Consider the following 15171-nt stretch of genomic DNA (forward strand, 5'->3'; position numbering starts at 1 on the left):
TGTCTATATTTATACCTGAATGAGAATTATTATTTCACCTTTTTCTGAAAATTATCTTTGAATAGGGATTAGACGAATTGAGTTCAGATATCGCTTCTACAATTTACTGACTTTGTGACCTTCGGGAGATCGCTCATCTGAAATAGGAGCCTGACGAGGCCAGAACTGGTACAAAGGTGCTTTCCGGAGCCCTGGGCTCAGACCCCGCCCCCTCCCCGCTCCGCCCGCCCCGCTCCGCCCCCTCCCCGCCCCTCGTCTCGGCCCCGCCCCGCCACAGGCCCCGTCCCCAGACCTTCCCCCGCTACAAAGGCCCGGCGGCAGGTGGGCCAGCCCATAGTGCGAGCCGGGAGTCCGTCCGGAGCCCAGTAGGGGCGGGGCAGACGCGCCGAGAAGTCCCCATTGGCCGGCTGGCGGTGTCAGGGGCGGGTTCCAGCCTGCGATTGGCCGGCAGCCGGGCTGCCTGGCGGCGTGAGCGGGGCAAAGTCATGGAGGCCGCGGGCGCCCGGACGCGGGCGGCTGCGCGGCGGCGGGACCGGCGGCTGCGGGCGCCGCCGACCCTGAAGGAGCAGCGGGATGCCCAGCCAGGCGTGCGGCTGCCGCAGAGGAGGTGGGTAAGAGACCGGTGGGCGAATCCTGCGGCCCGTCCCGCGGCCGGGCAGTGGGGCCAGAGTCGATGGGCGCCCGACCCAGGCCCCGGGAGGCGCGCTGGGAGCTCCGGGCGCAGGACAGCAATCTTCGGCCCCCAAGCCCCCTGTCCGCGGCCCCTGTCCGCGGGTGCTGCCCGCCGCCCCAGTCCGCACAGCAGCAGGCACGGACAGAGTCTCGGAACCGGGATGCGACCTCAGCAGCGGGCCAGGCTGGGAATCCTGGCGCCCTGGCGGGAAGCTTCGACATCCTCATCTGCGAAATGCGTTGATCGTGCCTCCCACCCCTGGCGGTGGATCTGCGCAGAGGATCCGAGCGTGGCATTTTTAATTGCTCAGGGCAGGCCAGCGTGTGTAATTAGGATTATTCGTGCCCATGCTGGGCAAGAAGGGGGTTGGTGCCTGGAGCGGGGACATCTGAACTGGTCTTTGAGGAGGTGGAGGATTTCATTAGGTGGAGAATGGACAGAAGGGTGTTCCAGTTTGAGGGAACAGAATGGGCAAAGGCACGTTTCCATAGTTTGCATTAAAAAATGTAAGCCAGAGGACATCTCCCCCTGCATGTCTAAGTGTGGGCTGGTTTGTTTGCTTCAAAGTGCTCTTTTTCTTTACCCTTTTATTTTTAAAAAGTTTAACTCTTTCTTTGCTTAGAACTGAAGAGGATCAAGAAGAAGCAGTCTTTCGAGAAGTGGTCAGTTTTACCCCAGACCCTTTGCCAGGTGAGAAGGACCGAGGCTCTGAACACTTGTGTCCGTGTTCACTCTTGGAGCTTCTGGACAGGGCTGCCCCCTCCTGTCTCAAGTTTTCTGTTATTAATCCCATAATTTCCACTAATTCCTCGCTGTTTCCCTACTCTGACAAGTTCGATATTATGACAAGGACACCACCAAACCCATCAGCTTTTACTTGTCTTCCCTGGAGGAACTCTTGGCATGGACGCCCGACGTGGAGGACAGCTTTAACGTGGCCTTAGGGCCCCCCGAGTGTCGGCAGCCCCCTCTGAGCAGCAGGAGGCCCCGGACTTTGATGTGCCATGACATGATGGGCGGGTACCTGGATGACAAGTGAGGACACTGCGAGGGCATCGCCTGGCGGGAGGGGACGGAGGGGAGGGAGCGTGCCGTGTGGCAGAAGGAGCACTGGATGGGGAGTCAGGAGATGGGATCAGCCCACACTGCCACCACCTGGGAGAGGAACTCGGGCCTCTTTGTTTCATCTGTAAGAAGAGGGCACTGGATTAGGCAGTAGCTGATGCCTCTTTCAGCTCTGAAACTGTTTGATTCTGGGGACTACCTGCACCTGAAGTCTGGGAGGCTGGAGAGGGCACCACAGCCGGGACCCTCTTCAGATGGCCTGGCCCGGAAACTTGGTTCTTCAGCTGATTTCTTTTCTTCATCCTCCTCACTCGATCTCCCTTACATTTTGGCCCACTGGCTCTGGAGTCGTTCCACCCCCTCCCCCCCGCAGCCGGGGGCACTTCCTCCAGGTGGCTGCGGAGAAAGTTTAGAGATCTTAAACGTCCATAAAATAATCTTGGACATGACGATTGTTGGGAAGGCTTGAGTCAGAGCTGGCCATCAAGGTACAGACAGAGGCGGGTGATGTAACCTCGGGTGTAGCTCACGTGGTTGTCAACCCCAACCATGCCTGCAGGCAGGCTGTGTCCTGGGGAACTGCTGATCTCAGAATAGAGTGGGACCCCAGGCACTGGGAGCTCTGCGTGAGCCCCTCCCCGTCTCTTTCCTTCCGTCCTGTGTTTGTCGGCTTGTTGAGGCTAAACACGCTCAGTCCATCGGGTCCCATGGGGGGTAGCTGCACGGCCTGGTGCAAACGTTTCCCTTGAGACGAACCCTCTCAACATCCGGGCTGTGGGCTGATCCTGCTCCTCAGCCTGGTCATTAGGCAGGGCCTGGCTCACAGCAAGCTTGCCGTTAGTGCCGACTGGATGGAACTGAAGAGAATCTTCACTCACTCGCCATTGCCCTCTCTTTTCACCGTAGGGTTGTCGTGTCCTTGTCTGTTTCTGGGTCCTGACTTTGTTCTCTTTCTTCACCCAGGTTTATTCAGGGCTCAGCCGCGCAGAGCCCCTATTCCTTCTACCACTGGCAGTACATCGACATCTTTGTGTACTTCAGCCATCACACGGTCACCATCCCCCCGGTAGGCTGGACCAACGCTGCCCACAGACATGGGGTCTGTGTGCTGGGTAAGAGCCAAGGACCCGCCTCCAACCCTGCCAGACTCGTTGGCACACCTGCCAGGTGACCCATTGATGAAAGGGCTTGGGCTTCGGCTGCTGCTTAGTGGGTAGAGCTCCTTACCTGCCTTGATGGGTTAGGACAGGCAAAGGCAAACTTTTTCTGGAAAGGACCAGATAGGAAATATTTTCAGCTTTCCAGGCCACTGGGTCACTATTGGAACTGCCAGAGAGACAATAGCCCCCACAGACAATAGACAAACAAATGGGCTGGGCTGTGATCCAGTAAAACCGTTTTTACAAGAAGAGGTGGGGGGCTGGATACAGGTCGTAGGTGGTCCACCCCTGGGGAGAGCAGTGCTCCTCAAGCTTTCTCCTGCATCCAGATCATTTACTGGCTTGTCTAACACTGATTTTGGGGCCCCACCCCCAGGGTATCCGGTTCATTTGATATCTGCGGACGCTGGGAATTTGAAATTCTAATAAGTCTGCAGGCGACAGTGATGCTTCTGGTATAGGAACCACACCTTGGGAACTGCTGGGTCACAGGGGAAATGATCCCCGGGCCCGACCTCGTTTCTCTCCCGTCCCACAGGGACTTTCATCACCGAATGGAAAGAAGGGGAGCGGCTCTGTGAGGCCTTCCTGGCTGGGGACGAGCGCTCATACCGGGCGGTGGCCCATCAGCTGGTCCTGATTGCCCAGTTTTTCCGATTCGATGGCTGGCTGATCAACATCGAGAACTCTCTGAGTGTGAGCACGCCTGCCCCTGGCGCCTGGCCCGCCAGCCCCTGTGCCCCGCGGGGACCCTCCATCGCACTCCTCGGCCTCACCAGGCCGGGTCCCTGCCACGGCAGCACTTCCTGCGTCTCAGTTAGAGCTGGCTCCTACGCCTCTGCCACTTCACACGGAGATGGATGTGTCCAGAAACCTTGCCCGCTGAGCTTTGCTTCTCTGGCTCCTTCAAGGCGGCCCTTTATTCCTCCTCGGTCTCTGCTTTGCTTGGGCCGCATGTGTGGCTTCCTCTTCACGCTGCCCTCCCCTTTCACTGCATTTTATCTTTTCCTGATTGCTGAGTCCGTGTCCTCCCTGCTTCAGAAAGAACGGAAAGTCGGACCTCTGGCTGGACCCTCTGCTCGGCAGCCGTGGGGCTGAGGGGCTTCCGGGACCAGGACCCGTTTGCTCCTGGGGTTAAGTGTCCTCCTGTCTGTCCTGTGCCAGGCGCTTCTCACGACAGACCTCTCTGGGCCTCACGGAAGGTCTGTCTCCTTCCCTGTCTCCAGCTGGCCGCCGTGGGGAACGTGCCCCACTTCCTCCGGTACCTGACCACTCAGCTGCATCAACAGGTCCCCAGGGGCCTGGTGCTCTGGTATGACAGCGTGGTGAGCAGTGGGCAACTCACGTGGCAGGATGAGCTCAACGAGCACAACAGGTGAGCCTGCAGGAGGGTGGCCTGGGCCCCTGGACAGGGGCAGGAGCTCCCTCTGCCTTCCGGAGGTGTTGCCGGCATGGCTGCCTTGGGGAAAGTGAGGGACGGGCAGAGTTGTCGGATACCCCGAGCACCACCAGAGAGAATGAGCGCCTGGTCAGCCCGGCCGTGCCCAGCTTTACGGGCCACAGTCTGTGGGCTGGGTCCCGGAGGCAGCCCGCAGCCTGTGGGCTGAGCGGATGCAGGTGCTTGAGGGGAGAAGGCCCGGGCTTTACAGCCCACCCTTGCCGCCCCCAGGGTCTTCTTCGATTCCTGCGATGGCTTCTTCACCAACTATAACTGGCGAGAGGAGCATCTGGAGCGGATGCTGGGGCAGGCGGGGGAGCGCCTGGCCGACGTGTACGTGGGAGTGGATGTGTTCGCCCGGGGCAATGTCGTCGGGGGCCGGTTCGACACGGACAAGGTGGGTGGTGGCCTTTGAGGCCGGGGAGGTGGTGGCAGTGGCCTGGGTGCCTGGTGTTCTTGTGGACCTTTCATTGCCATCTGCACCTTAAGGGAAAGAGAGGCAGCAGTGATCCTCCCCAGGGTGGGGAAACTGAGGCACCGAGGAACAAGCTCTGCCCTAAAATCCTAACTTCCAGCCCATTTTTACAGTCAGATGGTACCATTTTTACCTAGGTGTTAATGTCCAAAGCACCTCTTCCGACCGCTGGTCTCATCTGTAGCTTTACTTCCTTTTGGACTGTGTGCTTTGCAGGGCACCGAGCTAGCATTGTAAAGCAAGACAGGGACTCAGAGGAAAGCTGGGGGGCATATTTTGGTGTTTCCTTAGCCCAGGGCGAAGGACTGAGGTGAAACACCCACCGTTTCGGGAACTGCTGGTTTGATAACTAGTGAGGTTTTTCTGGCAAGGCAGGAGGTGTCAGCAGTGAGAGAAGAGAAGAGGGGCCCTCGGGGGGCTGCTGCACCTGGTGTGCGATAAGTGGGGAATCAGCCTGTCCCGGGGCTGTCAATCCTGCCCTTCCCGGGTGCCGTGGGGATGTTCTCAACTCGTTAATTAAGCTTTAAGTGAATAAATTAATCCAATAACTGAAAATTCTCTCCGCCCCCTGTGAGGCTGATAATATAGTGTGAAGTGTAGTGAGAGAGAGAGACGTGTATCCCGTGGGCGCCCCGCGTGCTGGCTCCGGCCCCTCGGACATTCCCCTCTGCGCCTCCCCGCCGCCTGCGCCCTCTTCTGGGCGGCTGCAGAACTGCAGGGATGAGCCCTAAACGCCCGGAGTGGAGCTGGGGCTCCTGCCTCCCTTTCCAGGCTCCCCGCTTCCCCAAACCCCCCATCCCCATGCGTGGATGCTGGTTGCTGGGATGGGGGCATCTCCCTGACTGCTGTCTCCCTAGTCACTGGAGCTGATCCGGAAGCACGGGTTCTCGGTGGCTCTGTTCGCACCTGGCTGGGTGTACGAGTGTTTGGAGAAGGGGGATTTCTTCCAGAACCAGGACAAGTGAGTCTTGCGCGTCCCGGGTCCTGAGTGTGGCCCATGGCAGGGAGGATCTCAGGTGATTTCCCCAGCTTTTGGCCTTGATTCCCCTGGGGGTGGGGGTTAAGGCAGGGCAAGGGGTTCAGCTGCCCTGGCTGCTCCTGGGGGTCCTGGAGACCAGTTAGCTACACAGGAAGGACAAAGTTTGGGGACCCCGAGGGACCACTTCCTGCAGACTTGCAGTGGGGGTCTGCAGTCACTCGGGAAGGGGTGCCGGAAAGACTGGAGTCTTCAGGGCGTCACGGAGCCCTCTGTGGACCTGAGCCTCCATGTGTTCCTCCGCAGGTTCTGGAGTTTGCTGGAACGCTATCTGCCCACGCACAGTATCTGCTCCTTGCCCTTTGTCACTTCCTTCTGCCTGGGCATGGGGACTCGAAGAGTCTGCTATGGCCAGGTGCGTGGGTCCCCTGCTGGGTGGCCGGGGGCGAGGGGCTTCCTGGATGTGCCGCATCTTGGCGAAGGGGCTGCCTTCTCTCTCGTCTTTGGTCCTCACCTGGGACCGGTGGGAGGGGGCCTCGGGCGTGACGGCTCCGTCTGCCCCCTGCCCTCCCTCCACTTCGGTCTCTTTCTTCAGGAGGAGGCCGTGGGGCCCTGGTACCACCTGAGCGCCCAGGAAATCCAGCCCCTGTTTGGAGAGCACAGGCTGCAAGGGGACGGACGGGGCTGGGTGAAGATGCACTGCTGCCTGGCGGACGCCTGGAACGGGGGCAGCTCTCTGGTTATCCGGGGGCTGATTCCGCCCGAGGTTGGAAACGTGGCTGTGAGGTAGGTGAGTGAGTCGGGCTGAGACGTAGGGCCCGTCAGCTTCCCCCGTCATCCATGTCAGTCGCCTAACTGGGCAGGTGGGCAGCAGAGGCCAGAGTGAGGACAGAGCCGGGATTTTGTTTTATTGTGTGAAGAACACGCAACACACAGTTTACCATCTTCACCGCGTCTGAGTGTCCAGGAGGGCAGCGTCAGCTACCTGCACGCTCTCGTGTGCGTTTTCCGTTTGCAGACCTGCGGCTGGCCTCGCCGGGCAGCCCGCTGCCCCTCCCTGTCCTGGAGGGAGAAGTTGGCGGACGGGACCCGGAACAGTCCCGCTTCCCAGTGGTTTCCCTGTGGCCTCTCATCACAGGACCTCCCTCCTCCAGGTTATTCTCCCTGCAGGTGCCAGTGCCGCCCAAGATTTTCCTGTCCATGGTGTACAAGCTAGAAGGGCCTTCGGCTGTGGGGGTGGCTTTGGAGCTCACCACGGGGGACGCAGGCAGCTGTCATGCGGGAGGCATCTCGGCGCTGAGCGGTGAGGGGACGCGGTTGGCTCCTTCCTTCCTTACAGGCCTCTGCGTTCTCAGGGGACGTCTCGGGGAGGAGGAAGCTAGAGAGCTGCACGGGGTGCGGGGGCAGCTGGGGTTGGGGGCACTGCCGTGGTCCAGGCCAGGCCGGGGAGGTGTGCCTTTCAGCTGGAACCTCTGGGCTGTGGCCCTGCGGTGCGGGGTTGGAGGTGTGCTCCCACGGTGGGTCTCCTGCCAGCTGCGCCCTGAGAGGGAGGATGTCCACGGGCCAGTCCTGGTCATCCATCCCTGAGTTTTCCTCCTCTCCTCCCTATTCTCCTTCTGAGGCCTCAGCCCATCGGGCCGAGAGCACCTGGGGCCACCAGGGAGTCTTGCTGGGCCCCCGGCTCCCGATTCAGTGACACCTCCCAGTGCGGTTTCCTTTGGACTCTCCTTGTTAAAGTCTTATGTCTCCTGCCCCAGCAGAAACGAGCTCAAGGCGCAGTCCCCGACCCCTCCGGGTGCCCCCGACCAAGCTGGCCAAATGGGTGGGCCGCTGCGGCCAGCAGCTCAGCGGGGGCTGGGTCCAGCGGTGAGTCCCTCCCCTTCCTGTTGAATCCCCAGCTGGGGATGGCCACGCTGGGGTGGGGATTGAAGAGTGAGGGGCCGTCCACTGAGAAACCCCAGAACTGGCGGGAATGGAGGGGCCCTGGGCCGACCCCTCGGATTTCAGGCAGCTCAGTGACACAAGACCGCAGGGTCCACTTTGGGATGGAACTCCCCGTGGCTCGGGGCCTCTGAGCAGCCAGTCTGAAGGTGCCGAGCTGAGGCCCCTTGGGACCAACCTCTGTTTGCCTCTCCCAGCTGCTACGAAGTGAATCTGCGGGGCTGCCTCCTGCAGGCCCTCTTCGTTAATTTCTCCCGGCCTCCGGGCAGCCAGGAGGAGGAGAACTTCATCTGTCGCCTTGGAGAGATCCAGGTGAGGTATCTCTGGGGGCCGGCTGGGGCTCGGCTGGGGCATCTGTCCGGCTGCAGATGAGGCCGAGCAGCCCCCTGCTGCCTCCGCTGGCCCAGGGGGATTGGCACAGAGGTGCGGGCCGTGGACCTTGCAGGGCCAGGCGCCCTCCAACCAGCCCTGGGCTCTCGGGCCGTGCTGAGCCTTCTCTCTTCTGGCAGGTGGTGGATGCCAGTAGCCTGCTGACGCCTCTGCCTCAGGTGCAGGCCGTGACTGTCTCGCAGGTGCGCTGGCAGCTGGCCGCCTCCGAGGGGGAGAGCGGCGCCGCTGGGCTCCGGCTCAGCTGTACCCTGCACTGGGCCTACCTCCTCCCTCACGTCCGATGCTTCCGGATCCACTGCTGCCGAGGGTCAGGAGGTGACTCTCCTTGCAGGGGGCCGTCGGAGCCAGAGAGGCCCACGCTCCTGGGCCTGGCTTTTGTCAACCGGTATCGGATAGTGGACCTGGCAGTGGCAGCCGCAGAGCCTGGCCGGGATGGCCGTGTGGAGTTCCTGGTGGAGCCCATCCCCAAGGAGGGGTTTCTGGTGCCGCGGGCCGAGTGGGGCAGGGCGGCCATGCTGTACTCCACGCCCCGCACATGAGCGACCATTAAAGCACAGTCTCCCACCTCAGGGAAAAGGCTTCTTCTGCACTGGGGCCTCACACGTGTGCGGGGAAGGCCCGGGTCCCGATGGCTGGGCCAGATCATGGGCCCCGGAAGGCTGTGGGCTGTGGCTCTTCGTTGGGGCGCTGGGATAGGAAAACTGAGAAGTCAGTTTGCTGAGTTGATAGTTCCAGGGGTGAATGGACCCCCCCCCCCCCACCTTTTTGTCTAATCCCTCTCCGTAGTATACAGTTTCCGGGTACAAGTGAAAAGATTTGGGAAAATTTAGTCTAGAAAATTCCATAAAGGGTATTGCCTAATAGGCTGAAAGACGCTTATGCTGACAATGGTGACCTTTTATTCCTGCAGTTGGGACAATTAGGAACGAGCTTAATTGTGGCGAGGACCTCGGAGTAGGGCCTTGAAACGCTTCCAAGGCTTGGAATGATAGAGGGGCCCCGATGGGGGAGCAGAGCAGCAGTGTTGGGGGGGTCCAGTAGCTCAGGAACAGTGGCCCCTGCAAGTGCTGAGAGGGTGTCCCGGGGGACCTCTTTCCCAGGAATGGGAGCCCCAGGCCAGGCTGCGCCAGGTCACACCAGCCCCAGGCAGGGCAGGCACCCGGGCCAGACCACCTCGTGTCCTGGCTTTCCCAGTTTACCGTCCCCCTGAGCCAGAGCCACTTCTGGAGCATTCCCATCGGCCCTGTGTCCTGCTTCGTCTCTTCCGGGTCGTAGGTGCAAGCTAGTGAGCCCAGTGACCTCGGGCAGCAGGAGGCTGGGCAGGGCCCGGGAAGGCCCTCGGGGGGCACCCAGCAGCCCCCCAGTCCTGTGTGCGGGCTCCGGGCCGCCTCCGTCACACCCTCCGGCTCCGCCACTCCCTTGAGCAGGTGTTAGTCCGGAGCATCAGGGCATCGGGACAGCGGCCCTCCCCACTGTGGTCCCTTCCTCCCGCTTCCTTCTCTCTCCCAGCACCTCCCTCCTTCCTCTGCCCAGCGCTCTGCACGGGGAGGAGGGGGGTAGGCGAGCCAGAGATGGCTTCTCCAGCCACACAGCTCCCTTGTTGACACCTGGGCCGCTGCAGTGGCTTCCCGGACGGGGTCTCTTGACCCCTCAGCCTTGGGTAACCCTGCTGCCCTGCCCTCTCCAAGCCTGAGTGGGCTGTGCCCTGACCCTTTGATGAAGGCCGTCAGCCCCTCGTTCTTGGGGTCTCTCACCCCCAGGCCTCATAGGCCAACGATGGGGGTTACTTTCCTGTTCCTCTTGTCCTCCCCCTGTGCTACTTGATGTGGACGATGCCGAGGGCCAGGACCCTCTGGGGTGACCTCCCAGCTGGAGGGTTGGCCTCCTGTGCCACGCAGGGTCAGCAGACTTGATTTTACGCCGCAGTGAAGGAAGAGGCCGCCAGGCGGCAGTGCAGCCACACAGCATCCATCCTGGTCCTCGGAATTCGGAGAGGACCGCAGGACGCGGAGGGGTTCTCCTTCCGGGGCCGACGTTCGCCTCCGTCTCCGTCTCCACCTGCCCTGCTTCCCGGGTGCCCACATGCCCCTTTCCCAGCCCAACGCAGGACCTCTGGTTCTACGTCTTTCCTAATTGGGAACGTTTTACTCTTCATGCCCCACACGTGTGGCCCAGCTCAGTCTCAGGCCGGGAATAGGTTTGTCTGAGAAGGGGGAAGAGGGTTCCTGCGGGCCAGAAAGACACCTCCACTGGCTGACCCTGAACAGGTCTCCCAGCACCCCCGATTCTCCCTGTGAATCTGGAGCGTCAGGAGACTGTCAAGGTTGGGGAACCGCTCCCTTGACTCCCCCTGGAATGCTTTGAGTCCCCCCCCCGTTTGGAACTGGGGGGAACTGGGGTGGGGGCTCCTGGCTCCTCCCATCCCAGTTCCCAGAGGTGGCGGTTGGGTGGGGGGGCAGGACCGGGCACCCGGAAGTGGGCAGCACAGCTGTAATGCCCCGCTGCTCTTATTTCAGGAGGCTTTTTTTTTTTTTAAAGTGCTGGTTTCCCGAATATTTTATACAGAGAAGGAAGGAAAATTTATAGTGGCAATTATTTTCTCACGGTCTGGTGAGCAAGCAATTAGAAAAAAGGGGGTTTAGCAGAGCATGGCGTGCTGCGGGATCGCACAGCCCCAGCTTCCCAAGAGCACGGTCCCCAGTCCCACTGACGGTAAAGGCTCATATGCAGGAAAATAATATGTCGGCGTTTAAGCCTGTGCCCCTCTGGCGTGTGTAATCGCTCCGGAATAAATGATCCGACGCTGTGAAAAATCAAGAACGCAGGTCTTGGTGAGACGTGGGGCGGACAGCGTGTCTCAGGTTTGGAAGCTGCCCCATCGCAGCCCCCAGCCCAAGGCTTTCAAGCTCTTGGTTTGGATTCTGCTGCTTCCCTTCCCAGCTCTCCCTCCTCTTCTGGCTGGGGGTTGAGGATGGCGGCCACTCTCCTCCACCCCACTGCGCCGGGGCTGGGGACTCACACCAGGGGTGAAGCAGTGGGCTTACCTTCAGGCAGCTCCTTTCCTTGGGACCACGGCTGGGCCCCGGCGCACAGGCAGAGCCAGTGGTGTGGGCAGGATCCCTGAGAGCACCAGCCTCAACTGCCCAGCCGGCCCTCTTGTATTCAGATGTCTGCCCCACCGGTCATCAGGCACACCTGTGGAGCAGCCCCCACTCAGCAGCCGGTGGGGCCGGGGGGCCCTCCTGCCCCAGACTCTGCCGGTAACGCCACAGACCTTGCCCGCAGGGTAGACAGGGCAAGGCTGCGGGGAGCACGTGTGAGCCCTGCCTCCAGACTCCTGGGACGGGATGGGGAGACGGCAGTCTGGAGGAGAGCATGGGGGTTCTAGACTCTCTCCCAGAGGGTCTTCTGACTCCCCTCTGGCCATCTGGCTTCCTGGGAGGAGCTGCCCGTCCTGGGGCCACCCACAGTGGGCGTCCTGGTCCTCTGTGCCCTCTACCCTCTGTGCCCGGGAGCTGGCAAATCAAAAAGAGTTGTCCTGGTTTGAAGAAAAATCTTTATTAATAATCTTAATAATAATAATGCGGTTGATTTGAATGGTCACACCTTGGAAGCATACAGAATGGTAAGAAAGGAAGCCTGGGGCCTGGCTGCAGTCCCGGGGGTGAGAGGGGTGGGAGGGCGCAGGGCCGGGGGTGGAGCTGCTGCAAGAAAAGGGTCCAGAACAGCAGAGGGTGGAGGGGCCTGTACAGAGGACGAAGCCGGAGGCAGGGCGGGGCTATGTACACCGGGAATAGAAAAGGAGCCTCATCTCAGGAGCTTCAGGAGCTGATGCTGAATATAAAGTGAGGTGTATTTTTTTTACTTTTTAAGTTTCATGAGACAGTGGAGCCACGTGGGGAGCCTACATCTTTTGCTATTTTTTGCTGCTCCCCCCACTCCAGCTCTCCCTGCCTGGCCAGCGGCTCCTCCCTGCTGCCTGCCGTCTGCTGCCCCCGCGACTCTGGGACCTGAACCGGGAGCAGGGGAGGGGGCGGCGGACCGCCCAAGCCTTCCCCCACCCCCGGCTCTCCCTGCTCGGACGTGCCGTCCAGACCCATAGCACCGTGGCCCGAACCCTTGCCGTGCAGCCCGGCGCCGGCCCGTCCCTCCGTTCCTCTGCAGGACGGGGCCCTGCAGGGCAGGGGCCAGAGGGCTCGACCCAGCTGCAGCGTGAGGCTGGCCTTCCCTCTCCTAGACCAGGCCCAGGGCCTCCTCCAGAAAGGGAACCAGAAACGACCAGTCGGAACAAGGCCTCGGCCTCAAGGCCCTCACCCCTTCCTTGCTGGGCAGCCAGAGCCCCCTCGTGTGGGGGGGGGGGCCTGGGTGCCCTGTAGTTCTGGAAACATATCAGCCCTTGGTGTTGAGGTCGGACCCCAGGGCTGCTGGTTGGACAGCCTCCAGTGGCTGCAAACTCCTCCCCAGGTTCGCAGGACACAGGTGTTGGCGGCGCGGCAGGAGGGGTAGCCGGGGCCCAGAGCGCAAGACACAGGGTGACTGGGCACAGCCGAAGCCCCGAGATGAAAAGCAGCCCCCGTCCCCGCGCCCACCCAGCCGTCCCTCCGCTGGCACAGTCGGCAGCCAAGGTCGAGTCCTGCTGGCCACTCTTCCTGCTTGGGCCTGCAGCCGCTCGCCACTGGCCCACGCTGCCTCGAGTGGGGCCCGGAAGGAAGACTTGGTAGAAAACGGAGTCCCTCCCCTCCCGCCTCCCTCCGGCCAGCGCGCTGCCGGCGGCCGGGGGCCGCGGACCTGCTCCCTCGCTGCGCTGCGACGGCTCGCGGGCTCGCGGACTCGGACGTGGTGGGTGCTTCTCGGTTTGGTTGGTTGTTTTGTTGCTTGGATCTGAACATCTTTTTTTGTTTTGTTTTTTGTTTTGTGATTTTTTTTGTGTGTTTTTTTGTTTTTGCCCTTCATGGTCCAAGAAGGAAACGGTGGAAGCTTTCACTACAACAGAAACAGAAAGGCGCGACTTGCAGTTCACAGGAGCACCGGCCAGGCGTGCTGCCGGGGCAGCGGGACCCGGGACCCTGGGTGCCAGGAGGGCAAGAGAGGAGGCGCCCCCAAACCGGCCCCACTCCCAGCTTCAGGAGCCCCCTCATCTTGCGTAAGGGAATTTAATGCAGACCTCCGGCCTCCAGGGCAGAGAGGGCGCGGCCGCTGGGGGGAAGAACAGGGCCGCAGGGATGGAAGCGCCGCAGTGAGCGCGGCTGGCAGACGCAGCTGGTGGACTCCGCTAAGACCTGGGTGGGCAGGGTCTGGCTGCTCAGCGCAGACGAGGGCAGAGGTCGGGGCGTGGTGGGTGGATGACGCTGCTTGGGCCACGTGCGGGTCTGGAACGAGGCCGCTGAGAAGGTGCTCTGGGCAGTGGTGGTGAGCTGGCTGGGCACCCTGCGTGTGACCTGCCCACTCCACCAGCCAGGACAGATGTGCTGGTGGAGTCGGCGGAGGCTCACGCCCTGGCTGGCGGGGACCCGCACCCTCTAGCTGGCCGTCCACGCCCCTGGAGGCCCAGCTCTGGCACATAGGAGACCTGGGCCTCCTTGGTCCTTGCCACTGTTTCCTGTCACAGAGGTACCAGGGCCGCATATGAAACTTCCAAACGCTCCCCCGGCTGTCTCAGCTTCACCTGCAGGCCCCAGAGCCCTGCAGCAGAGCTAAGCCCCAGGCCTCTCGGGACGGGAGGTGGACGCAGAGCGCTGTTCCGCCAGGACGTCCGGAGGACGGGCACCACCCTCCCTGCTCTCTCACTCACACTCCCCCTCCGGAAATGCACCTGGATAAGAACGTTTCAGGCTGCGGAAGGGGAGGTGGCGCTGCACTCTGGCGCTGCACAGACCCAGGTGCCAGGCTGGCAGGGACCCCACCTCAAGACTTGGCTGGAGAGGACAGACTGTGGGCCGGTGAGGCAGATGGGCTGAGGGGAGGGCCCTCGGGGGCTGCAGGGCTGGACCGCTTTTGGGCTCTGGGGCAGGGAAATCTCTCCCTATGCTCTCCCTTCTTATAACAGAGGCTAAGGAACCCCTGAGGCTGGTGGGGCTCCCGCACGACTTGTGACAACTTCAGCAGGAAACGTCAATAAAATTTAATCAGAAATGTTAGTTTAGCTGGATGCGGACGAGGAGGGCAGAGACAGCTACTCCTGTGATTAGCTGGGTGACGACGGGGAGGAGTGCTGTCGAGGCTAGGAACCCACCAACTGGGGCAGACAGGCGGGAGCCCCCTGCTTCCTGAACCCCAGGGGAGGGGCCGGGGCTCTGGCCCAGACTGGTTGGGGTGGCTTCCAGGGGAGGCCGGGCTGGCGTCTTCCGTGGCTCTGTAGCCCGGGGGAATGGGGAGTGGGCATGGCCCTCTCGGGCTCTATTGCTAGTTCTCGGGGAGGGGTCTTCTGCCGGCCTAGCCCCTCCCACTGTGTGTATACTGTACCTGAAATGGCTTGGGGGGGCACAACGTCAACAGAGTCAAAATAGGAACCAAGGTTTCAGACATACGGGGGTGACCAGGGTCAAAGACACACACGCCATCGTGGGGGGGAGACCAGTTGGCCGGAGGTAAAACCTATGGACTTAAGAGTCGCAGAGGTCAGCGGCGCGTGTCGCTGACCGGGAGGGGCGCACTGTCCTCCTGGTGGCTGTGCCTGGTTTTGGACTGCTGGGTTTGGTGTGTACTAGGCAGTCAGTGTGAATGCTGTTAGGGGCTGGGCCTCTTGCTAGTAGGGGGTGAAGCGGCTGTACCCTCCTCGGCAGAGGCTAGCCTGCAACATCAAAGATGAAAAACAGCCAATCAGTACCGCCTTTTGGGAGAGGGGGGAAAAAGCAAAAAGAAAAAAAAAGTAAGGAAAAACAAAAAGAGAAATAGCTAAATCCCGTTTTCTGCCCCCCTTATGGTCTGCCTTGGGGAGAATGGGCGCTGGTTGTCATGGCAGCAGGAGGGGCCCTGGGCCTATTTCCGATGTGGTGGTCTTGGGGTCAGGGAGGTGCTGGGGTGACCAGCCACAGTGCTTTTGGATAACGAGGC

The 15171-nt window shown here is 61.3% G+C and overlaps 2 protein-coding genes across 25 annotated transcripts in view; one reads left to right on the forward strand and one right to left on the reverse strand.

The window, feature by feature from the left end:
- Positions 1-368: 368 nt before the first annotated feature.
- On the forward strand, positions 369-11552 carry ENGASE (endo-beta-N-acetylglucosaminidase). 6 transcript variants are annotated; one of them, XM_082371567.1, is made up of 14 exons: positions 369-607; positions 1296-1363; positions 1507-1708; positions 2702-2850; positions 3437-3594; positions 4125-4273; positions 4568-4733; positions 5669-5772; positions 6094-6202; positions 6383-6573; positions 6942-7090; positions 7545-7653; positions 7926-8040; positions 8450-11552. In XM_082371567.1, exons 1-14 carry the CDS (start codon positions 486-488, stop codon positions 8666-8668), a joined length of 2010 nt encoding a protein of 669 aa, XP_082227693.1. In that variant the 5' UTR covers positions 369-485; the 3' UTR covers positions 8669-11552. The 6 variants fall into 6 exon arrangements, with proteins under 6 accessions (XP_082227693.1, XP_082227690.1, XP_082227688.1 ...); XM_082371564.1 differs by having other exon boundaries at positions 371-607; positions 8301-11552; XM_082371562.1 differs by having other exon boundaries at positions 377-607; positions 8238-11552.
- A 105-nt stretch (positions 11553-11657) lies between these two features.
- RBFOX3 (RNA binding fox-1 homolog 3) overlaps positions 11658-15171 on the reverse strand; it is a 452065-nt gene continuing 448551 nt past the window's right edge. For 17 of the 19 annotated variants that reach the window (XR_014238345.1, XM_082371585.1, XM_082371589.1 and 14 more), the window contains one exon: positions 11658-14908. Coding sequence is in view for 17 of the 19 variants with exons in the window: in XM_082371585.1 (XP_082227711.1) it covers positions 14864-14908 (45 nt within the window). In the remaining 2 variants the exon portion in view is untranslated. The remainder of the gene's footprint in view (positions 14909-15171) is intronic. The other 2 variants (XR_014238346.1, XM_082371574.1) reach the window with 1 other exon arrangement.

Source organism: Balaenoptera borealis (assembly GCF_965194805.1).
Source record: "Balaenoptera borealis genome assembly, chromosome: 20".
Lineage (NCBI taxonomy): Eukaryota > Metazoa > Chordata > Mammalia > Artiodactyla > Balaenopteridae > Balaenoptera > Balaenoptera borealis.

Coding starts and splice junctions, on each gene's coding strand:
- ENGASE (XM_082371562.1), top strand. CDS start 486: ATGGAGGCCGCGGGCGCCCGGACGCGGGCGGCTGCGCGGCGGCGGGAC. Junction 2,851..3,436: donor ACATGGGGTCTGTGTGCTGG/GTAAGAGCCAAG, acceptor CCCGTCCCACAG/GGACTTTCATCACCGAATGG. Junction 4,734..5,668: donor GCCGGTTCGACACGGACAAG/GTGGGTGGTGGC, acceptor CTGTCTCCCTAG/TCACTGGAGCTGATCCGGAA.